This window comes from Diplotaxodon limnothrissa, linkage group LG15 (genome assembly GCF_057381915.1).
Source record: "Diplotaxodon limnothrissa isolate DT_005_m linkage group LG15, D_limnothrissa_male_GT1.1, whole genome shotgun sequence".
NCBI classification, from domain to species: domain Eukaryota; kingdom Metazoa; phylum Chordata; class Actinopteri; order Cichliformes; family Cichlidae; genus Diplotaxodon; species Diplotaxodon limnothrissa.
The window spans coordinates 26,754,754-26,779,938 of record NC_140610.1 but is presented as its reverse complement, the minus strand read 5'-3'; the positions used below and the strand labels follow the sequence as shown (position 1 = coordinate 26,779,938).

Sequence of the window (25,185 nt, the reverse complement as noted above, 5' to 3'; positions counted from 1 at the left end):
ACTCATTTTTTGCGTCGTGGATTGCTGAGGTCGACACACTCACGGTTGATCAGATTTGTTGTGCTCATCAAGTCTTTCTCTAAATAATAAAAATTCACCACTTAGTTCAGTTTGATCGAATGAAATGACGACTTTGTTCTGACGTGATTTCATTGTGTTAAAATTGACCTGAAATTGAAGTTATCTCTTCTACTGGCCTCGGGGTTTTGCTTCATCGTTTTCTCAGATCGACCCAGCCTGAAACCCTCGTGAGATTTTATGATCGTATTTGACTGTTAAAAAAACCAACCAAATGAATCTACTTTAGATGACCCATAACCTCCTTCACAGAGGTAGCAACCCTATGTAGCTTCTGTGGACGACATATTTGAAACTCATTTGGAAAAACTCTAAACTTTGGACGATTTCAGAGATGTGAGGTTTACACACACTGGCCGGTCTGGAGCGGTTTCTGGTCCAGCCTGGATGGAGATGTGCTCCATCTTTCTGTGCTATAAATAAGCTGTAATCATCAGGTAACAGAAAAGTCAACTCCCTCAGCTCTAAAGAATCTGAGCAGGGCAGGATGCCAGCTAAATGTTAGAAAGATGAGCTTGTAAGTGATCAGCACTCCTGTCCTAACGCTTCACTGTTGTTACATTTACACAAACACACACTGTACATGTCCATGCCGAGTCCATTTGTTCTCATTCATAAATCAAGGACTTTCATCCAGAGGGGCTGGTGTCACTGGTTGGCCTCCTCTTCCTCAGGTCTGTCTGAGTGCAGGTCTGCTCCTCTTTTCCCAGAATGCAGTCTTGTATCCTCTCAGCTGTTTGTCCTTCTTCCTCTTCACAGGAGCGTTCTCAGCTCTGAGGACAAAGAGAGGACACGTCTCTGAGTGTTCTCAGTCCACAATGTGTCTTCAATAGTGTGTGTGTCACATGTGCTTACTTTGGTTTCTCCTGGACGCTGCAGAACTTCATGCACTCAGCATCCTCTGAATCCGTGCAGCGGCAGCGGCTCAACTCCCTCCTCACTCGCACCGATCCGAACCCGTAAGGCACCAGCTGGCTGGAAGAGTCAGAGTCAGATATTCACTGTCAGATATGATGGAGGCACTGCAAACATGCATTAAACACACTCGCAGTTCTCCTGTCCGTCATCAGATATGTGCAGAGTCTGTGCAGCGGAGCATGATCACGCCAGCAGCCACACTGGCTTCAAGTTAAATCACTGCCTGATGGCATTTCTGACATATTTTGGTGTTTTCTGTTCAGAGGGAGGAACTGATGATGTGCCCACAATCTTCCTATAAGACTGAGTAAACAAACTCCTAAAAGTTCTGGTTCCATATACATCTGCACCTTCAAATGTGCAACAGATAGGTCTGACACAGGAGGCAAGTTCTGCTGTCCTGCAGGAAGGACCTGCTTACAGATTTCCTTGTTTAGATTTAAGGGAATTTTTAGAAGAGAGGTTGAACAGGGTTTCATGCACTGGTGCTTGTAATAAATCCCAGTCTGTAGGCAGAGTAGTTAAAGCTAATCAGAGCCTTTGGATGACCGCAGTAATAAACATGCCGTTTACACTGCTCTCCAGGCAGCACGGCAGAAATCCACAGGCGACAATGTTCAGTCAGACTTTCATGGAACTTATCAGCATTTTGATTTTGAGCCGAATCAAATCCAAATAAATGTCACACTGAAGAACACATATAGTATAGACTGGACACTGAAAGCTCCAAGTCTGTATAGTCACATGGATTCTGCTTTGCGTTTTGGACTGCTGGTATGTTTGTAGAGAATATCACAGCCATTATAACAAATCCATCCTGGTATGGCCTCTTGAAGAGATGGCAGTTGTTAAGCTTTAGCATCACAACCAAAGTAAGACTGTGTTTCCAAATCTTACCGATACTTAGCGTCAGTTTGTTTTGATTTGAAGTGTGTAAGAGTATTTTTACTGTTGCAGCTGTTGCAGGTGAAGCTAAACTGAGTTAGAGAGTTTGTCCACACTAGTGACAGGTATCAAGCTCAACAAATTATGATATTCACTTAGTTCACCACTAAACTAACATGATGACTGAGGACGGTGATGATGGTGGCTGACATTTCCAGATGTGTTGGGAGCAGATCATCCTGTGCGGTCGTTGAGCAAGGTCACAGGTGAGAAGAGTAAGAAAGAGGTCATCCGTCGTCTTTGGTGAGCGATCTCAGTCGGTGACTCCAGCTTTCTCAGTGTATTATTTATTCTCTGTTATTTAAGAAAGGTTATTATTGTTATCATTGTCATTTTTGGGCACTTTTCTGATTGCAGCTATATTTATCTGTGAGCATGGTGCTGATATATAAGAGCCATAGTGCTTTCACACTTTGGCTTAAAGGATGCTGCCCTTTAGTTCTGTTTGTTTGCACTGATGTGTCTTCAGATTATTTACTGTTCGTCTCAAACCTTTGCTCTTACTGGCATGTGGCATGTGAGTGTGAACTCTGTGCATACATGACAGTGAGCACACCTCTGTCAGTTTTTTCTTTCAATAAACATGAACATTAGACATAATTGTACAAAATCTCTGGAAGTCGCACCTTTTATATCACTTTTATAATGAACATTATGCTATGACACGCTCTCTGTCAATACTGTCGGCATTTCACAGTAGTTTCAAAACTTCTGATGATGCCCTTCCAAGCGGTCGGAGGATAAATCTGCAAGGTAATGTGATAAATGAAGTCGTGGAAGGCAGACATGAATGTGATGCTGTGGGTGTTCTGACCTTGTGCTAAAAGTAGCTCAATTTTATAGTTTCGTGGATTAAGACCTCACTCTTCCAGGTGAAAGCTGGCTGTGTGGCTCGGCTTAATTTTTTTTGCACTTGTTACCTTACTCAGGCCCTGAAAAAATGACTCTCACTCCCTCTGTGGAACACATGCAGACAGCTGTTGGTACACTGCTCCAGAGTTCAGCTGTTCATAATTATCTATCACTGAAACAAACATCAAGCATCTGCACCACATTTATGGCCAAAGACACAACAATGCTGCTTTTTTTTAAATACGCATTGAAACTGATATATCTCTCCACAACCCTGAAATCCGATCAAATATGTGCGCATGTAACTTCCTTAAAAACTTGTTTCAGCCATTGTTTTTACTGTGCAACTGCTAACTCGTGTACAATAAAGGAATTAAGCAAAAACCACAAACAGTTAAATAAATAAGTCAGCAGTTTTTATACAGATGTACCATTAACTCGTGTGCTAATATTTTAAAGGTGAGCAATTTGATCAAATGTAATAACATATTCAAGTGTCAGTCACTCAGACAGTAGCGGACACGGCGGTTGCCCGGGGCGGCAGCGTGGTGGGGGGCGGCATCACGGGAAAAAAAAAAAAGAAAAATTACTCGTACTCATGCCGCTCCGACGTCATGCCAGCGCATATTGGGAATGGCATAGACACCGATCGGTTTTCTATCGCCCATTTGCTGTGAGTAAGGGCGCCCTCCGTTTGCGAGGTGCGCCTGCTGCTTGCGGCACAGGGAGGAGAGGGCGGGGCGGCGGGGGATTCTCTGGCTGGCTGGAGCAGCATCTAATAACCAACCCGCAAAATAAAACAAACAAACAAAAAAACAACAAACACGAAAACACCAGACATTATGATACAGACATATAATTTGCACCGATGGTTTTTCGAAATTCTATATAGTGAGCGCTAGAGCCCTCGGTGCGCCTGCTCGCTGCTGAAATCAAAGTAAACTTTATTGTCATCTCCGCTACATACAGAGAGACGAGACGACGAGGCTCCAGTTACAGCAGTGCAAGTAAACAAACAATGTATATAAGAAGAGTAAGAAAATAATATACACTTAAGACTAGGGGTAAAGGCATAGCCAGAGGAAGTGTTCGGCCAGGGCGCCAAACAGGCTAGGACGGCCACTGCGCTCAGATATGTGTTTGCTTGTGTGGAGTTTTATTCTGCAGCTCAGACAAAGAAGAAGATGACCTATGCTACACTAATAAGGCACACAGGTGAGATCATCACATACAGAGGCTGCAGAGCACAATGGTAATGATTCTCAACACAGCACACTGAGTTTATATCTGAAACTCAATACAACATTATAAAACTAAACCACGTACAAGTGGGCAAGCCCAACCTAGCCCTGCTTTCCTTTTGTCAGATTTTCTAATGCCCACCTGGCCTGGTCTGAAACGACCTGTGATTGGCCAGAATCTCACATCACAGGGTGCTCCCCCTGCTGGTCTAAAATCAGGGCTGGGAGGGGGAGCGAGAGTGTAGTCCCCTCTGAGACTGCTTCATTTACAATTTGCTGAAACACTACTGAGGATTTTGTCTGTCGAGAGATGCCAGAAATATGTCTGCTAGAAAAATGAAGAATGAAGAAACACAATTTCGCTGAAGAAATTTATGTTTGGTGTTTAGATTTGGGCCAGACTTTTTGCGAAACAGTGTATATTTTTAACTTTCTGGATCAAAATAAAATGGCACACGGAGTTAAGAGAGATATATCTCCTTTGTGGAACTAACAACAACCCACAGACGTCGGAAAGATGACAAACTCCCCTTCTAGTTCAGCCAAGTGTATGAATAGCTATCTTAATCTTTAACAGTTCAATCCTTTTTGAGGTTAAGCTATCAGGCAACGTTCACAGACCATCAGCCAGAGCTTCATGTAAGCAACCTGTAGAGATCAGTAACCACTGATAAATAATTCAAACAGATAAACCAGGGAGCATTCGGCTACAGCAGTGGTTCCCAAACTTTTTTTGCTGGGCCCCCCTTCGTTTTACACAAAAAACGTTTGCGCATTAACACATCCTCCAACCACACACACCCATATTTTGCTCCATTGCGGTTTATTTCACACCTCAAACATTTAGTAAACAATTAAGTAAATACAAGTAAACTGGTAAACTGCAATAAATGACAGGTAGTAATAAAATAAACTACTAACTCTTTTACGCTGTCCGCACCTACACAGGTATTTTTGAAAACGCAGCCGTTTCATCCACACGTAAACGGCGTTTCGAATCACCGAAAATGGAGGATTTTTAAAACTCCTTTTTTGCGGATGAGGAATACAGGGTTTGTCTGGCAACGTCAAAGGTATGTGCCTCTTTTCACGTCAGGCTGTGCGCCATGTTATTGTTTACATGAGATGAATTGCAGAATGGCAGATGGAATTCTGTTAATCTGACTGTCTTCAGGTTTTACAAGCAGTTACTGTCCCTCCATTTACAAAGGCAGAAGCTTCTTATTTTACATGTAGTTGTTTTTTTTTCTTCTGTGTAATAATTTTCAACATTGCTATCAATACATTTTTCAAAAAAATGCCTCTCTGTGCAAAATGGGTTTAAACAGCTGTGGGATACTGTTTGTCCATGATTTGAACAGGGAACAAATTGTGGCAGGATCAGCCTGATATTATTTTTATCTCGCTGTAACTTTACTGTATAAAGAGCTAACGTCTCCAAAATGTCAGGAGTAGTTAGTCATTACAACAAGTGTTTGTGAACTAAAAATCAAGAATGTGGGATCCTGTTTGTCCGTGATTTGAACAGCCCAGCGCTGCTCTCAAGAAGGGAAAACCAATTCTGCAGGGGAGACCTACCTCGGCACTTGTGCAGGTGAAACCAAAGGGCAGATATGCTTCACCATATTTTCTAGTCTTTGGCTTAGAATGAAGTTGGTTTGGAAACATATTCAGCTATGCTTCATCTCCTGCTTTGCGTTTCTGTGGGCGCCCGTGTAGCGTCCAAGCGTTTTGTTTTTTTCCTTTTCATACTGCGCCCCCCCTGCCATGGCTCTGCGCCCTCCCTAGGGGACGGGCCCCGCACTTTGGGAAGGTCTGGGCTACAGCATGCACATTGATGCTCTGCGGTCAGAAGTGAGTCCCTGCTTCAGACCCGCAATCAAAATCCTCGTCTCTGCTGCTAGTTTGCTATTCGTTAGTATTCCCTGGGCATGTTAAACGTTTGGAACATATTTCCCAGCAATCCATCAGTTACTTCCAAAAATGTACTCTCAACCAGAGTTTCATTTAACTGACTTTCAGACCTGTATTACAGCCAGACCACAAACATGACTTCGAATGACTGAGGGCGTTTATTTTCCAATTATGTCCATGTTAGTGCCCCTTATTATGTTCCACGCATCTCGCTATTTAAGTAGCGTCTCTGCAAACAGCCGCAGGAGTTAGTTTTCCTGCAGTGATTCAGCCCGCTGCTCATCCGTCTGGTGCCAGCGAGACTGCCAAGACGGACTTCGGCTAGGCAGCAGGTTTGAGGAGGCTCTGCTGCTGGATTAGTGGCAGAATTAACTAGACCACTGGAGGAACAGCAAGCAGATGCCGGTGGCTCACCAGCAAAACACTTATCTCAAAACAAGCGGGCGCATCCGAAAATAAACCTTCACTGATGGTAAAAAACATTCTCTGTGTCTTAATATTACAAAGATTTGGATTTACATTTCAGTCTGAATTATCCTGACTGGAGACCTGAATGGCTTCCCCTTTTTCCTTTTCCTTAATTAAATGGCGACACATCTGGCTCTCGTTGCTCTATGTTACCCTTTCATCTCCCAGCTTTCCACTGCTTCTCGCCTCCTCCATGAGCACTCCTGTCTACTCATTTCTAAAATATCATTGACTTTCCTCTTTACTGCTTATTGACCTTCATGTTGTTTTTATGAGTCCGTTGGCTGCATTTGCTCATTTTTTTCTTTCCTTATGTGTCAAAGGGTTACTGAGCTCCTTTCTTAAGTTACAAGGATGAATAAATCTGAGTGACCTGAACTGTTGAACTGCTGCGATATGAGTTATGGCTCCACTGTTCTGCATACCTGCTGAACTCTTCTTTTCTACTTAAGGCTGTATTTATTCCTGGCTATCGATCATATAGATTCCCTATTGGCAGATAATGTAGTGCAGGTCGAAGGTTTTCTTATATAACTCTTATATAATAGTATATGTATTTTTTGATATTAGTAGTAGGGTCCAAACACTGAAAAACCTGCAATAACGCAACACTTCACTCTTGATTGCAGTGTTTGCTCACAGAGCATTCCTGAGTGTTTGGCTTATTTCTGCTGCTCCATTTCCCACAGCATGTCTTTGTCTTGTCTTTCTCCCCTCACACGTAACCAGTCATGGCAGATGGCCACCCCTCCCTGAGTCTGGTTCTGCTGGAGGTTTCTTCCTGTTAGAAGGGAGTTTTCCTTTCCTACTGTTGCCAAAGTTCTTGCTCATAGGGAGTCATGTGATTATTGGGGTTTTGTGTGTGGCATTGTAGGCTCTTTACCTTTCAATATAAAGCCCCTTGAGGCTGTGATATGATGCTATATGAATAAATCGAATTGAAAAGTGAATTAAGCGATTTAACTGTAATTTCTGTCATCATGTCTCTAAAACAAGCACCCAGTCTCCATACCCAACCTCTAATCCTCTCACTCCTACTTTGTTATTGTGACTTTCTTTATTTCTCTTTCAGACTTTCCCTCATGCACAGCATCTTCACCTTACTCCTGACTTTCAGACAGTCTCAGCCACGTTTCCATCTTCCATCTTCTGCATCATCACCAGCTGTCTCTGCCCTACATCACTTCAGCTTGGAGTCTAACCACCAAATACTTTATTACTCAATCTCTGAACAATTTCAGTTAACCTGTGCTTAAAACTGATTTAATGAAATTGTTAGACTTTCAGGTGTTTAAAAAACATCAATGATAACTGTTTAACTTACTTAGTTTAGTACAAACGTATGGAGGGAAAAGAATCAAGATTAAAACAATAGAAAGTTTCATTGCACTTTTATTTATTTGCATATCGCAGGCTCTGCTTCTGTGGCTGTCATTTGTTACAGAAGATACTTTTTCTTGAACAGACACCAAACAGCTTCTTGTCTGATAACTAATTCTTCCTGCATTATAAATCTGGAGGACATTTAGAGTTGGCGGAACAACATGTGCTTACATATGAAGTTTGTATTTCCAGATCTCATCACAAAAAGATGATCAAAAAAGTTAATTTTCTCAGTTTCAACGTTTGATTTAAAAAAAACATTATTTTTTTTTACTGTTCTTATTAAACACAGGTTTTAAATAATTTACAAATTAGTGCATTTTTTTGTACATTGAACACATGGGCTCAGTGTTTTGGTACATGAATTAATCTGTCTGGAGTCTTTTATTGTTAAGAAAACCAGATTTTACTTTCTTGTAATACTTAATGAGGTTTAGAAAGCCTCTGACTCTCCAGAAGTCCGTGAGTCCCAATTATCTACAATCTTTTTGTTCTCCAACTACTGGGAGTAAACGTTACGTCCAGATGGACAGAATCAACTTTTGGAGATTTACTTACCTGGATGATCAAGCATGCATCAAGACATCTGTAAGTGAAGCATAGAGCTATAAGTGAAGCAGAGCTATAAGTGAAGCATAGAGCTATAAGGGAAGGTATTTGTTTTTACCCTGTTCAATTCATCGTGTGCAATAAGCAGCAATGATGGATGAACCAGAGAGACTGTCTTTGTTATGTTTCCCTCTGTTTTAGTTCCAATCACTCACATGTGTGGAACTGAAATAACAAGTCAGCCCTAAAATATGAGGAGTGGAAAGAGATGTTTGTCTTCAGGCGTAGGAAGTAAAATGCAGATTGGCTGAAATCTGTTGAGACACACAGCATCAGCGTTTCATGGCCCATCTGCAATGAAAGTGTTTGGTGTGTTTTGGTCTTCTCTTCATTATTAAATATCTTCTGATTTTCACCTTTCTGTATTCCAATAGTGTTTCAGTCTGGTGTGTTTAATGTGTTCCTGTTCCACTTCCTGTTTTATTTTGGTACAGTTCTGTCTTGTGTATATTGCGTTCAGTCTTTATTGGTCCCCTGCCTCACTGCTTCGTCTACACTTGTGTTGATTTGCTCTTCATCTTTGCTGTGACGTCTGTTATCCGTCTTCCTGTTTTCATCCCGTGTTACTTATTTATATTTATGAACTTTGCTTTCTGCTGTCTTCTTGGACTGGTGCTATGTCTCAATAAAGATTTGCCTTGTTTGAAAAAAAAAAATTACTGTGTCCTCAGCAGAGATGGGCAGTAACGCGTTACTTGTAACGCGTTACTGTAATCTGATTACTTTTTCAAGTAACAAGTAAAGTAAGGGATTACTATTGCAAAAACGGTAATTAGATTACCGTTACTTTCCCGTAGGAACGCTGCATTACTGCATTACTAAAACCGTGATTTTTTTGCTAGAATGTCTCATGACAGTGACGTAAGCGAGTGTGACGTTCGTGACAACAGCTGCGTGCAGATCAACAATGGATCATATATCGAGTGCGGAAGAGAGTATGAGCGTGCAGCGTTTAAAGCGTGGAAGTACTGACCTTACTTTAAGTTTGATTCCATAAAAAGTGACAAAAACATTAGTGTCCGTTGTGCGTGGGAAGAAAACTTCTTTTTACAGTGAAAAAAACCCCCTAAACTTCCAAGCAAGCACCGAGTGCGCTACGACGTAATGGGAAATTCACAGAGAAACTCGCGGATTCTTCCACTGACCGCCGCGGCACACCTGCACCAGGGTAAACCTCCGCTTACCCTACTCCTTCTTTACAGGTGAAAATAGAGCAAAAGGACCGCTAGTGTTAGGTTTTGTATTGTTGATTGTCATTTATGCTTAGAAATATTTAACCATATATGCTTAGAGGTGTATAATCAATTGTGTAGTGATAGGATGTGTGATCTGCAAAGGCTTGGTGTGCATTCCAGGAATGCACACCTACATCCTGGGAGCATGGGAAGAGGTCGTACCTTGTTTTATTGGTTTACGGTAGGATTAACGTAGCTATGTCAGTTTTAGACTAAGTGCTTTTTTACATATAGATGAACTGTTGGATTTTCCAGACCAGCAGGTTAAGGGAAGTTGTCTATGGGGCCACGCTCTGACACCCCCCCCCCCACACACACACACACACACAGGCAAGGTACTCTTTGTTTGTATGTAGACGTCATATGTTAATGAACCTATGCATATTCATGTAACCTGGGGTCAAGCGAAGGAACGGCTTTTGTCCGGTTCTCTCCCGTGCACGAGAAACATGAAGAACTTTGCCTACTTCGTGTCTTGCTTGCTGTGTAATTAAATTGTCTTCAACGTTCCAGCGAATAGGTTCAAGCTACAAACCTATCAGCTAGTCTTTGACTTTATTTATTTTCTGCTGTGTTTTACTTGCATCTATTTGAAAGAGTGAGTGTAAACACACACAAAAAAAATATTTTATGTGCTGGAATGTGCAGAAAATAGGTTTAAATATTAAACAAATTTCTTCCAGTTAGAGAATGTTGCATATAATTAAATTTTTGCTTGATGCATAAAGTTAAAAGATTAAAACTAATAAAACAAGTTTTAAAAAGAGACTTTTCCATTTGATTACATTTTGTATGATGGATTATGTAGAAAAAGTAGAATTGGGCTGAAAGATCTATCTGTCAGGGTCCTGGGTCTCCTGACCCAGCGTTTTAGTTCTTTGTGATTTTTGTATTATTGTACTTGGTGTGAGTTATTCTATGGTTTCTAGTTTCGATCCCTTGCCCTTCTCGTTTCTCTGTGTCCCCTCTGTTCTGTAAGTCTGTGTCTGCATGTTTGAGTTCCCCTCTGTGTCTCTCGGTTCTTAGAGTCCTCTGCCTTATGGTTTATGTCTCTGTGTTTCTTAGTTGCTGTCTCCACTGTGTCAAGTTCGCGTCTCTGTGTGATCCTTCCTGTTTTACTTTGAAGGTCCGTGTCTTATGTGAATGTGTCCTGCTTTGCTTGTCTCGTCAGTTCTAATTTCCCCCAGCTGTGCTCTCCTTCTGTGTCTCATTCTCCTCGTTACTTCCCAGTGTATTTAGACCCTGTGTTTCTCTGAGTCAGTGTTGCGTCGTACCCTCAACAAGCTGTGTGTGTTTTGCCTCCGTGTTACCAGTGTTTTGTTTCCAGCTCTAGCTCCAGTTCAGTATTTCTGCTTCAGTGTTTTAGTCCACCAGCGTTTTTGTTTGTCTTTTGGTGAGTTTAGCTTAGTAAGAGGTTTTCCCAGCAATAAAGCTGTGCTTTAAGTTGAACTTCTGTGTCTGAGTCCTGCATTTTGGATCCACCACTCCTGCTTGCCCGCCTGCCACACAGCCAACCATGACAGAACGACGCAACCATCAAATGGATCCTGCGGACTCACGGTCTCAGTATCTCGCGCAGTTGTGGAATTACTGCCGGGGCGTAATCCACGCTGAGGACACCCCCAAGAGACTCATTCAGGTGGTCTTTTTTTGACAACTTTTTGTCGTCCACCCTCTGCACAGCTGGTTTTTTGGACATTAACAGATTAAAACAACTAATAACAGCTCTTAGGGCTAGGATTTGCTTCGAACTGTTTGGCATGGGCGGTCCAGGCAAGGAAGGGTCAGCTGCCCTCCTGGAAGCCCTCGCTGCCTGGTATTCTCAGCATCAGCATCCTTTCCCATCAAGATTGATCACTAAATCATTCGATCCTCCCTTAAGAGAGAAACTGCATCCTCGCTGCATCCTCCCCAGTACACCAGTGTCACCTGTGTCTCCAGTAGCTCCAGTGCCGCCTGTAGCGCAGGCCCCAGTAGCTCCAGTGCCGCCTGTAGCGCAGGCCCCAGTAGCTCCAGTGCCGCCTGTAGCGCAGGCCCCAGTAGCTCCAGTGCCCCCGCTACCCGTAGCTCTGGCTCCAGTAATAGCGGTCTCACACATTCACTTTTTGCAGGGAGAAAATTTAAGGTCCAGTCAGGGAGTTTCTCGCGCTTTAGCTGCTTCAGGCACTGTTCTGCACTCCAGGGCTTCCCCAGAGGCTAGGTCTCGGTCCCCAGCTGATTCTGGACCCCTGAAGATTGAGCAGCCCTCAGAGAACAACTCCGTGTCAGTGCTGTCTGAGCAGGGCCAGTGCTCAGCACAGCACCCATTGCCTTCGTGTCTGCCAGAGGACTCCATGCCTGCTGGCTTTGTGATGGCTTCTGCTGGAGGGTCCAAGGGGCCCGTCCAGCCTTCATCTCGTGTCTCCGCTGGAGGGTCCGAGGGACCGCTCCGGCCTTCGTCTTCTGTTTCCGCTGGAGGGTCCGGGGGGCCCGTCTGGCCTTCGTCTCCTGTCTCCGCTGGAGGGTCCGAGGGGCCGCTCCGGCCTTCGCCTCGTGTCTCCGCTGGAGGGTCCGAGGGACCGCTCCGGCCTTTGTTTCCTGCCTCGTCGGCTGGGGGGCCCGAGGAGCCCGTCCAGCCGCCTGCTGCAGCTCCATCATCATCCTCGCCTGCTGCAGCTCCATCATCATCCTCGCCTGGCCCAGCCTCCGTGTCTTCAGCCTGGCCTGGCCCAGCCTCCGTGTCTTCAGCCCCGCCATCGCCTGGTCCGGCCCCGCCATCGCCTGGTCCGGCCCCGTCTGGTCCTGTGCCCACCGGGCCTCAGCCAGTACGCTTGACACTGGAGCGCCGCCGCTGCCTTCCGCGTGGCTGGCCCCCTGAACTGCTCCGTCGTCTCCTTCGTCGCCGCCGCTGCCTTCCGCGCGGCCGGCCCCCTGAACTGTTTGGCCTCCTGTGCTGTCGGCCCCCTGAACTGTTCTTTTTTGGACTCGTGTTTTGTTTTGGGGCTTTCTTGTGCTTCGGTGTTTTTGTTTCGCTTTATCACCTATTCAGGTTGTAAATCGTGTTTGTTTTTTTTTGTTTTTTAAGTAACTAAGTAATTAATTACTTTTGAAAATAAGTAATCAGTAAAGTAATGGGATTACTTTTTGGGGCAAGTAATTAGTTACTGATTACCTTTTTCAAGTAACTTGACCAACACTGGTCCTCAGTCTGCGTTTGGGTCCAGGCATTAAGATGGGCCAAGACTGTCCTGGCCTTTTGCCAAACTGTTTCCAAGTTCAGTCTCATAGATGCATCTGAAGAACGATCAGATTCATGACGAGCACGTTTTCTACAGCCAAATGTGAAGCTAGGAAATGACCAGTGTTGGGTAAGTTACCTTAAATTAGTAACTTAGTTACATTACTAGTTCTATCAAAAGTAACTCAGTTACTTCAAGTTACTCGTTACTTTCAGAGTAACTAGTTACTAGGGAAAGTAACTTTGGTTTTACTCAGAATTCTCTTAATGTGTTGCTTCCGTAACTAGATACCCAGCAAGATTGCTAGTCTTCTAGCTTGCTTACTTGCCACAGTGCACTGTGCCACCTACCAATTAAAGGAAAAGATAATGTGCACATTTCCACGAGAGAAATCCCACGCCTGATTCTATCCTAGCCTGCTTTTTACATCCAACACAAACTGCAGTCGTGGTGCTTTCGATTGTACTCAGAACTCGGAAATTCTGCCTTCTGAATAGGAAGATGTAGGTAACACCAGACTGCAGATGAGCTGCATACAGGGCTGGACTGGGACAAAAAAATCGTCCCGGGCATTTTGACTAGAGACTGGCCCACCATTATAGGAAAAATCATAAAGCCTTTGAATGAAAATAAACACTGTTGTGACAGTGATGTACACTGTTCTGATGGTATATATGCATTAATCTATCAATTGTTTGTTGTAAGATAATTATTTTTTAAAAAGTGAGACATTTTAAATGAGAATAAGAAAGTATTTCCTTGTGCCCCCCTTTCCCTTTTAATGCCCTACATGGACCCCTGGCAACACTTTGCTAGACCCGCCCCTGCACAGTTACCAGCTGTCAGCTACTTAGAAAAGGATCCTGGTGTTATTTGTCTCTCAGAAACAGTTCATAACTTCCCTTCAACTCATTCATGTTAACTAAAAGGTAAACATGTTTCTCCATCACAGCTCTGGTGATTCAGTAAGGACATCTCCTGCTTTCATCTTCATGTTTCCTTCTCACCAGATAACCAAACTGATATCATGACCAGCAGCTTTACAGCTGTGGCTCCAGCCAACATCAGCTGATACTAGAAATTAATATTAAATAAATTCTAACAACAGCTGATCAAGCTTAAAAGTGCTGCCATTGTTTACCGCGACATCGGCTGGTTTCCTCTTTCTGGCGCAAAGTGGGTGATAAATAAACAAGAGAGAAAAGCCAATCAGCTGATCATTGATCAGTTTCATGATTGAAGTAGAAACAGGAGAGGGAGGGTGAGAGGATGAGAGGAGAAGAGGCAGCTGTGCAGCAGAGACACAGAATAACTTCAGCTTTGTGTCCGGGACAAACTGTTCCTTTTCACCTCAATAAGAAACGCGTAATATTTTCTCTGAATACGAGATGATTCTGTTTTTTACGGAATGGTTGGCAACTCTAATAATTAACCTTATGAACAAAATAAAGTTCAACATCAGTAACATAGCACCCACCCAGCTGTATAGAAACTCCGTCATGCTAGCTAGCACCCAGTACGAAAAAGTCAGCATAACGAAAATAAACTCCACCTAAACTTGGTTCATATCTGACCCAGATGGACTGCAGGTTATAACTTCTTGTGTTCAGTTCACCTGACACTCGGCCCAGCGGCCGCTTCGGGTCTCTCCTCTTGCCTCCCTTTTCCTTCATCCACCTGCTGGCCTCCACCACTTGTTAATGTTATTGAATCTGTGGAAGCTCCGCGATAGCCACCACACGAAGTAACAGATAACGAGCCTATCTAAATCCCAGTAACGAGTAACGCGTTCCCGGTTTTGGCATAATAACTAGTTACCGTGCTCGTTACCACAATAATAACGTAGTTACTGTAACGCGTTACTTAATAACGCGTTAGTCCCAACACTGGAAATGACTGAGAGTGAACCTTTACTTTCTTCTTGTCTACACGAAGCTACACGACCAGAGTTCTTGCAGCATTAGACCTGGAGGAAGATAAATCCTTTATGATACTGGAGGTACTGAGAGTGATTTAACAGGAAGAAATATAAAAACAAATATCCTCTCATTCAGATGTTGTGCATCTGGCCTGTTGTGTTGTGCAGAGATCACGACAGAAGCAAAGAAGGATATAATGTGATGTTCGAGTGGATAGGAGGCTGGTGTGGACAAAACTTTGGGCTTCAAACTGTCACGGTCCTGGGTCGGTGACCCAGTGTTTTGTGTTATTGTTAATCTTTGATTTCATCATGATTTATCACTGCTAGTTTGTTGGTTTCTGTTTCAGTATTTATAGCTCCCTCAGTTCTTTAGGATTTGTACAGCTGACAATAAAGGCTCATTTTTTGTTATCATTCCACCCTTATTTCCATTTGCCTGCACTTGGGTCCCCAGTCTCCCCACGCCTCACCGTCTGCCTCGCCAGATGTGACACAAACATCAATCCCTGAAACTTTCACCAAACGATTATGTTTTACTCATTTGGTGTCTACATCAAACCAAATCATTCCCATAGCACAATTTTCTGTTTTCTCCGCGGTATATGCCTACAGGTCACGCGTGTGGAGGGGCGGCTGATAACACGTTACATTTGGACTTTTTTAAAACTTTTGAATAAAGTCTATTCAGCAGCACAACTCATATCTCACACTGTGTCCTCCCATTAAAATATGACCACGCCATCCCTGACAGCATGTCATGCCGGCAGGCACTGAGTTTGACAGTTAATTATTGGCTCATATTGTCAGTGACAGTGCCAAAATAATAATATGTTTTCTGTTGTCTTGCTGTCAAATAAATGAGTCCAAAAATGAGCAGATGTTAAATAAATTGCGTTTGTTTGAGTTCACTGAAGGTGGTTCTGATCCTGGCGTCTCTCTCTTTAGTTTGGATCACTGCCTTTTTGGATGATCAGACACATCCATCTGTAACTGAGAGGGAAACTCCTCACTGACTTCACTGTTTGTTTGAACACTTGCGAAGGTGAAAATCTGACTTTAAAAACAGCCTTTGTGCTTCAAGTACTCCGAGATTTCTGTTTTCTTCTGGTGTAAAATAGCAGGGAGCCAAAGGATGTCCTTTAAAGGTTACACTGGTGTTACTCGATATTTTCTCTTTAAACAATACAACACGAGTAGAAAAAAACCCAACATTATTTCAGCTTGTTCTGATCTTCTGTCTGTTGCTCTCCTACCGACAGTGTGAACCTTCAAGCGCTGTTCTCAAATGGATAATTTTGTTTAGGTCTACAGATGTGGTTATTTGCAAGAATAAAACATGTTGTTCACTCTGTCGCGTACATGTTAGCAAGGTTACATATTTTAAATGACGCTGTGTGTGAAGAAAAAGGAAATGCACTCGGGACTCCCCAACGCTCTTTAGTGGCATCATTAGTGACAGCGGGTGCTGGCAGTGCTCTTTAAAGCATCTTTATAGTGAAAGCAGGAAGATTGCATTTTACCACATGGCTATATTTAGAGTGAGCTAACAGTCTGAGACGGTCCCACCACCACTGGAGCCGTTTTTGGCTAACCTCTGGAAGCTATTTTGGTGACTTGTCTTTTTCTACACCAATTAATTTGGAGTGTGACTTACTGGCATGACATGAAACAGCTTACAGTGCAGTAACCAATTCAGGGAAACACTGAACAGCATAATTGCACTTTATCAAAAGGGATGATGCTGTAAATACATATAGTAAAGCTCAAACCAGACTACTTTTTCCATTTTATTATTATTTTATTCTAAGATTTCTACACTATCTTCCACATTTTTACCTTTAAATCTTTTCATCTCATTATTTTGAACAGGGGTAAATTGAGTTATTATTATTATAACTGCGTCTCATTTCTAGAAACAGTTGAGGATGAAATGTCAACACACAAACGGGAGCAGGCTGTGAGGAGTTAAGCAGCTGTGGGCAGATAAAGGTCCGACCATGATTTCAGACTCTCTGTTGAGTTGGTGTTAAAGGGTTAAAAAAAGCTCTTTTGAAACACGGAGAGGAAACTGAGCAGAAACAACCCTTCTTTAGGAAAGGTGTGCTTTCTCATTAGCTCCACCACATCTAAGCGGTTACTCGTTGCTTGTGCATACTGAACTAAAATGAAGTTAATTGCTACCAATTGTGAAGGGAGCTGCACGCCTACTTCTTATTTGAGGCCAGCCATTTTAAAAAATATGAACAACTGGACTAGAAAAGACATTCAAGTCAACCCGACATGGCTGTTTCAGGGAACCTTTGTTACTCACTTGTCTCTTCACAGAGTTAAAGAAATGTAGTATTAGTATTAAAGCTCAAATAGTCAGGCCCCATTTTATCTTAATGACCTTGTAGTACCATCACACTTGTTGTTTCTAGAGTATTTAAAAGTAGAATGGGAGGGAGAGCCTTCAGTTTTCAGGCCCCTCTTCTGTGGAACCAGCTTCCAGTTTGTATTCAGGACACAGACACTATCTCTACTTTCAAGATTAGGCTTCAAACTTTCCTTTTTGCTGAATCATTAGGGCTGGACCAGGTGACCCTGAATCCTCCCTTAGTTATGCTGCAATACGTGTAGGCTGCCGGGGGATTCCAATGATACACTGTGTGTTTTTTCTTCTCTCACTATGTGTTAATAGACGTCTATGCACTGAATCATACTGTTATTAATCTCTAGCTCTCTTCCACAGTATGTCTTTTATTCTGTCTTCCTTCTCTCACAGCAACTGGTCGCGGCAGATGGCTGCCGCTCCCAGAGCCTGGTTCTGCTGGAATTTTCTTCCTGTTTAAAGGGAGTTTTTCCTTACCACTGTTGCCAAAGTGCTTGCTCATAGGGGGTCATATGATTGTTGAGTTTTTCTCTGTACGTATTTTTGTAGGGTCTACCTTACAATATAAAGTGTCTTGTGTGTTGTTGTGATTTTGGCGCTGTATAAGTAAAACTGAATTGAATTGAATTGAATTGAATTGAAAGGTGAACCAGGCATTAATTAAAGACTTGTTGCAGTGGATGTGACTAAGGCTGAGGAGCTGTTCTGGGGGAACTCTGCCTTTTGCTCTGACCACCTCACATGACCCTGATGTGGATAAGTGGTTGAGTGTACACATGTATGCTCAGTAGGACGGGTGCTGCAGAGTCCGACTCTCTTAAGGAGAAATATGGAAATGAAATGAGAAATGTAGAGAAAATTTCTAGCCTCACCAACCATTCAAGTCTCTGAATGGTTGGTGAATGGTTGCTCCATGTCACCACTTTATCTGCTTCAGACTCAGCAGTGAAGCTAATGTGCTACTGTGCATGTCTTTGGTCTGAGGCAGAATAAGGGGAAAATCACTGAAAATTCAGAAAATCACTGCCTTGACAAAACAGTGAAAGTTAATCTTATTCATGGACTGAAGCTGCTGCAGAAGCCTCCCACCCACGGCCCTGCTAAAGCTGCACGCACAGAGCTTTGTTTATCCTTTGGACAGATTATAGACAACTTCTTTTCTCGGTTTTGTTTTGTCATCACATTTATGGCAGTAAACTTTATCGCAACACTCCAATGTTTCATTACAGAGGAAACAAAGCCATAAAATGTTTAACCCTTGTATGGTGTTCGGGTCTGTGAGACCCGTGTTCAGTTTTTTTCAAAAGAAAAATTAAACAATTAATTATTTTTTCACGTGTAAATGTGTTGTGTCTTTCCACTCACTCCACTTGATTATAACTGATTTATTTATAACATTTTATATAAAAGAAAAACGAGAAGCACATTAATTCATAAATGTGATCTAACAAAGGTAAAGGGAAAAAATTAACCATGTTTGCTGTTCATATGTCTTGTAATTGGGATGAAGTAAACATCTGTTGAGTAATTTAACATAAAATTGTTTGATAGTGTTAATTTGGAAAGCCAAAACTCTAGCGGGTCCACCAGACCCATGAACACTGGCTGTGTAACAAAAATACGAACACCACACAAGGGTTAATTTTGTTCTCTCGCAGACTCACCTCGGGGTGTTGATCCAGACGATGCCAATGTGACAGAAAAAAATGCACTCTTTGTCTTTCTGGTTCTCGCAGGAGCAGCGTTTCTCTCGCCGGTGAGCCATATGGGGGAGCTGCACTGGGGGGCCATCCTCCAGCACAGAGCTCGAAACAGAGAGGGCTGGAACACACAGGCAGGGCAGGGTTATCGGCTATTAATGATCATCTACTCAAGTATGCAGCGATTCTGCTGCTTTGTCATGAGTGGATGAATGAGAGATGTTTGCATTAACTTGAGATTTGAGTTCAGAATTCAAATTTTTACTGCCAATTCTGTTTAGATCAATATTAATGAAGAAGCCGTGTGAAGCAGTTCTCATCTAAAGCTGGTGTTGAGGAGAGAAGCAATCATATTTTATCCACATGTCAGTCTCTTTGTCTCTTTTCTTTACATTTTTGCTGATGATGATCTGTTGTACCTCGAGGTGGAAACATACATTAAAAACTGCCTACACAGCACGTGAATTCCTACAGGTATGTACGTGTTTCAAATGCAAAGAGACGTGAAGCATCAACAGGAAGAGTGGGAATACTGTGGGATCCTTACACTGTGAGCTTGCATGTGCAATTGCCACTGATAATTTGCAAATGCCTAAAAACAATAGACTGTATATAAAATCTGTAGTCATTTTAACAGGACCCATTGGGCAGGTCCAGTGCAAAAAAGCATACGCCCCCTAGTCTGAAATACGAGCATGTATTAAATAAGCATGGCCACTGGGACACGTCAGGAAAGTGTTTACTGGGGCCGTGTATCAACTGAGCAGTAGGGTCAGTTTCTCATAGACCTAAAGAAAAAATGGACATTGCATCCAACTTTCATTCCTATATACTTCCAGTTATTATATCCAGAAACTATAACGCCAGGGTTTGCTCACATCACCAGCCCTGGGGCAGATTGGAAAACTGGTAAAACATGAGACTGAAAATATTGGTTTTAAGATCTAGACTGGGTACAGATATTAATGTTTAAATTTGTATGGTGGTTTATTATTCATTTTATTTTCATTTGCTGCTAATAAGAAATGTCAACATAAATCAACAGGATACAAACGATGGATGGTGAAGACGGTAAACATTAAGAAAGTTCAGATACCCACCATGAGCAGCTTCAAGAGCGGCTTGCATGGCGGTAGAGCCGACTGCAGGATTATAAGTTAATGCATCAACAAAGAGATCCAGCCTGTTGGGGCCATGAATGCCTTTTAGAAATTTCATGGCAATCAATCCAGTACCTGTAGAAATAGCTACTCTTAACCTAACTAGTTCATTCACTCACAGGTTTTCCTTGGGTGCACAACAAAGGAAAGTCTGTGTGCAGCTTTTACTTTGTTAAAGTCGGAAATTACTTTATTCAATTTTATAGTCTCAAGGTCTTCATCAACACCCCAGAAAAGCACATTCACAGCTACAGTCACATGACACCATGCCCTCCAACGGGCCTGGTGTGTTTCTGATAAGAGAGCCAGAGCCGTCATTGCCTTTGTTTTTGTCACCGGAGCGTCGGAACAACTCCCTGTTCCTTCCCACTTAACTTAACACAACTCCCTTAGCATGAATGACATGTAATATTGTACCTGAACATAGACTTACAAACACAAAGACACATGTTTAAAAGCACACGTACACACAGAGAGCCCATAAAGCAGGCAGAACCCACAGACGGCCTTTGATCTTGTTCTCGATGCGCATGGGAGAACGTTTAGGCGTCCAAGAGGGATTTACACGATTTACATGTGGGAGCAAAATAACACCTTTTCTCACAATAAACTTAGGTGTTGCTCTGTTCTTCTCCCGGCTGTGTCCCAGAGAATCACATTAGGTTTTTATTCATGCACATTTTTCAAAGAAAGTTCATAAAGGTTCACATTTCAACTAGAGATGGCACGATACCACTTTTTTATGTCCGATACCGATTCCGATATCATAAATTTGGATATCTGCCGATACCGATATGAATTCGATATAGTGTTTTTTAATCAACAAAACTGTTTTTTAATATCTTGCTGCATTTTGTATATGTTCATACTCAAGTTTAAAACAACAACTACACTAAAGCTATTCTGTTATACCTGTATGCAAAAAAAAATATTTCATAGTTCAGCAATACTGATCAATCTAATAAACTTAAACCTACACCATCCTCCCTATTCTGGTATTTTAAAGAGTACTTAGCGTAAATATTAAGCAACCTAACTAATAGGGTTCCAACTCCCAGCAACAACAAAAATAAATAAATAAAAAATAGGGAACCACCCCTCACGCTCCACCTCATGATGCTTAATCGACGTAATCAACCTTAATTTGATGCAGTGTGAAAAAAAATGCACAGAAATCAATTATTTCTCAAGAAATATTAAATAGATTCAACATCTTTCTTCAACAAAATTGCAGACTGCACAGATGGTACCTTCCCAAAGGAAAAAGTACTATAGCTTACTAGGGTATATTAGACTTAATAGTTACTATATAGGCAAGGCAAGGCAAGGCAAGTTTATTTGTATAGCACAATTCAACAACAAGGTGATTCAAAGTGCTTTACAGAGACATTAGAAACAAGAACAAATAAAAAGCATGATTTAAAATTGATTAAAACAAGCAAATAAACTAACTAACTAATTAACAAACAAACAAACAAACAAACAACAGTATATAAAATCAAAACAGATAAAATCAGAACAGTAGATAAAATCAGTAGTTAAATGTAAGTTTTGAAATTTAAGCTTAAAGTGTGGATTTGGTGCTTTATTCAAATGCAGCTGAGAATAAGTGAGTCTTCAACCTGGATTTAAATAAACTGAGTGTTTCAGCTGATCTGAGGCTTTCTGGGAGTTTGTTCCAGATATAAGGAGCATAAAAGCTGAATGCAGCTTCTCCGTGTCTGGTTCTGACTCTGGGAACTGATAAAAGACCGGATCCAGATGACCTGAGGGATCTGGATGGTTCATACTGGGTCAGGAGGTCATTGATGTATTTTGGTCCTGAATCATTTCAATGTAAGCAGCTATCTCCTGGAAGTTTTCAGTCTTTTGAATATGTGGCTTTACAGCTGAAGGCCCCATCCAAAGTTGTGTTTCTTAATGTTTACAGGCCTCCCAAATACTGCACAGACTTTTTTAATGACCTCAGTGAACTGCTGTCTTTGACTGTGTAATTATTGCTGGGGATTTTAACATTCATGTGGACAACCCTCAGGACAAAGGGACTAAAGACCTGAGTAACACTCTGGGCAACTTTGGGCTGACTCAGCATGTAACAGAGGCCACACATAATAGAGGACACACTCTTGACCTACTGATCTCCAAAGGCCTGAGCATTTCAAAGGTTACTGTGTCTGATGTGGGCCTGTCTGATCATTACTGTGTTTTCTTTGAAAGTAAAATCTCAGCCCACACAAATATATCAACAACAGTGATCACAAAACTGTGTATAACTGAACACAGTAGTGCAATTTTTAACCAGGTCTTCCCATTAACACCTGACCTGTCCAGAGGGTCAGTCAATGAGCTCGTCAATAGCTTCAATGCTAACATGTTAAATGTAATGGACACTATTGCCCCCATTAAGGTGAAGGTTATCTCTGGAAGGAAAAAGTCTCCATGGAGAAACTCCACACTGGTGAAAAATGAAAAAAGAGAGTGTAGGAAAGCTGAGCGCAGATGGAGAAAAACAAACCTCCAGGTTCATTATGACATTTATAAAGAGAAACTTCACAATTATAATTTACAACTGAGGAATGCAAGGAGGTCCTACTTCTCTGACATCATCACTAAAAACAGCCATAATGCTCGGGTCTTATTTTCTACAGTTGACAGGCTAACAAACCCCCCTGTGTCAGTGGCAGCTGAACTTCATTCGACCATGGCCTGCAATGACTTTGCCAAATTCTTCACTGAAAAAATCCAAAAAATTAGACAAGCAATTGGTACATCAACAGCAGATCCAGGATATGTACTGTGTCCACCGAAAAACTGTTTAAACACCATGAAACAGTTTCAACCTATTAACAGCAAAGACCTGGAGGACATCTTAGGTCAACTGAACTCCTCCTCCTGCTGTTTAGATGTCCTGCCAACAAGTTTTTTCAAAAAGGTCTCAAAGACTTTAGAGTCAGACCTGTTACAGATCGTCAACTTTTCTTTATTATCAGGTGTGTTTCCAGAATCACTAAAAACTGCTGTAATCAAACCTATACTGAAAAAGGACAATCTTGACAAGACACAAATGAACAACTACAGGCCGATCTCAAATCTCCCGTTTTTAAGTAAGATCATTGAAAAAGCAGTTTCTCAACAGCTCAGTTACTTCTTAAAACAGAATAATTGCTACGATGCCTTCCAGTCAGGTTTTAGACAGAACCACAGCACTGAAACCGCTCTGACCAAAGTGTTTAATGACATATGTCTGAATACAGACAGTGGAAAAATGTCAGTCCTAGTTTTACTGGATCTCAGTGCAGCATTTGATACAGTTGACCACAACATATTACTCAAACGACTGGAGAACTGGACAGGTCTTTCAGGAACTGTACTAACCTGGTTCAAAACATACGTAGAAAACAGGAAATACTTTGTATCAATAGGTAACTTCACATCTGAGCAGACAAGTATCACATGTGGAGTTCCCCAAGGTTCCATCTTGGGACCCCTTCTGTTTAACATCTACATGCTCCCACTGGCACAGATTATAAACAACAACAAAATAAACTATCACAGCTATGCAGATGACACACAAATATATATCACAATGTCACCAGGAGACCGAGGCCCTGTACAGGCTCTTGGTAAATGCATTGAGGAAATCAATGACTGGTTGTGCCACAATTTTCTTCAGCTAAACAAAAACAAAACTGAGGTAATAGTCTTTGGCGCCAAAGAAAAACGATTACAGGTCACCAGAGAACTTCAATCTATACATCTAAAAACCACAAACCAGGCGAGAAATTTGGGTGTAGTGATGGATGCAGACCTAAACTTAGAAAAACACATTAAGACAATAACAAAGTCAGCTTACTATCACCTCAAGAATATATCAAGGATAAAAGATCTGATGTCTCAACAGGACCTGGAAAAACTAGTCCATGCATTCATCTTTAGTAGGCTTGATTACTGTAACAGCATCTTTACAGGTCTACCTAAAAAATCAGTCAGACAACTACAGCTCATTCAGAACTCTGCTGCTCGAGTCCTCACTAAAATACTATATACAGTAATGGACTTCTATTCCTTTTACATCAAATTAAAACTTTGGGTGTCAGATAATTATTTATTAAAAGCTCGACATTTTAAATGAAAATAAGAAAGAAAAGTATGTCTTTGTGCCCCCTTTTCCCTGTTCATGCCCTATCGGCCCCCCTAGCTAAACTTTGCTAGATCCGCCCCTGCACAGTTACCAGCGTCAGCTACGTAGAAAAAGATCCTGGTGTAAAAATTAATATTAAATAAATTCTAACAACAGCTTATCAAGCTTAAACGTGCTGCTGTTGTTCAGCCACTGGTTTCCTCTTTCTGGTGCAAAGTGGGCCAAAAACAAACAAGAGAGACGGACTCGCGACAGAAAAGCCGATCAGCTGATCATTAAGCCGTTTCATGATTGAAGTAGCAGCAAGAAGAGGCAGTCGCTTGTTAAGCTTAACGCAGGAATGCTTTACATTCAGAGATGGACTTACACACTTGCTTTACTTCTCTCGGGGATAACTTTGTCGGAGATGAAATGCCGGGTTGCTAGCGAAGCTCCACATGCTATCCAGACCACCGATAGGTCCCGCATGCCACAGCCGCTCTATCACGTGATGCATACTGCTCCGACGTGCTAACGTTCTGAGGTGAGTTACGGCGTGTTGCAAGTTTTGTGAGGTGCTTTCGTGATATTTAATGGATCGGATTACATTTTTTATTTTTCTCCGATATCCGATCCAGTAATTTAGGTCAGTATCGGACCGATACCGATACGTAACATCGGATCGGTCCATCTCTAATTTCAACTAACCCCAGCCGTCATCAGCAGGATGAGCATTCTCAGACACACCAGTCAGTGGAGGCCCTTTTACTACAATAAGCATCCCAGTAAAACACTTCTCAAGCAACATTTTCAAAATACTTTTGGGGGATGCTGAGATTTATAATCTCTCCAGGATTTTCTGGGACTACCCGGAGGTAAACCAGCACGGAAAACCTCCAATAAAAGGCAACATTAAATGGCTCTTTTTAAGTGGCAGATTCCAGATGCCAAAACTTCTTGCTCTGTATCTGAGACTGAGCCTAGCCCGCCTACGCTCAAATCTAATTTTGCGTCACATTTTTAACACATATGCATGCACTTTGCACTGATAC

At 42.1% G+C, this 25,185-nt stretch overlaps 1 protein-coding gene across 1 annotated transcript in view; it reads right to left on the bottom strand.

Annotated features, from left to right (window-relative positions):
* Positions 1 to 748: 748 nt before the first annotated feature.
* The window catches only part of LOC146617647 (endothelin-2), a 44,489-nt gene continuing 20,052 nt past the window's right edge, over positions 749 to 25,185 (bottom strand). The window contains exons 2-4 of the mRNA XM_085373178.1: positions 18,818 to 18,974; positions 934 to 1,053; positions 749 to 851 (exon numbers count right to left, since the gene is read on the bottom strand). Of these exons, the coding sequence (XP_085229304.1) occupies positions 749 to 851; positions 934 to 1,053; positions 18,818 to 18,974 (380 nt within the window). The remainder of the gene's footprint in view (positions 852 to 933; positions 1,054 to 18,817; positions 18,975 to 25,185) is intronic.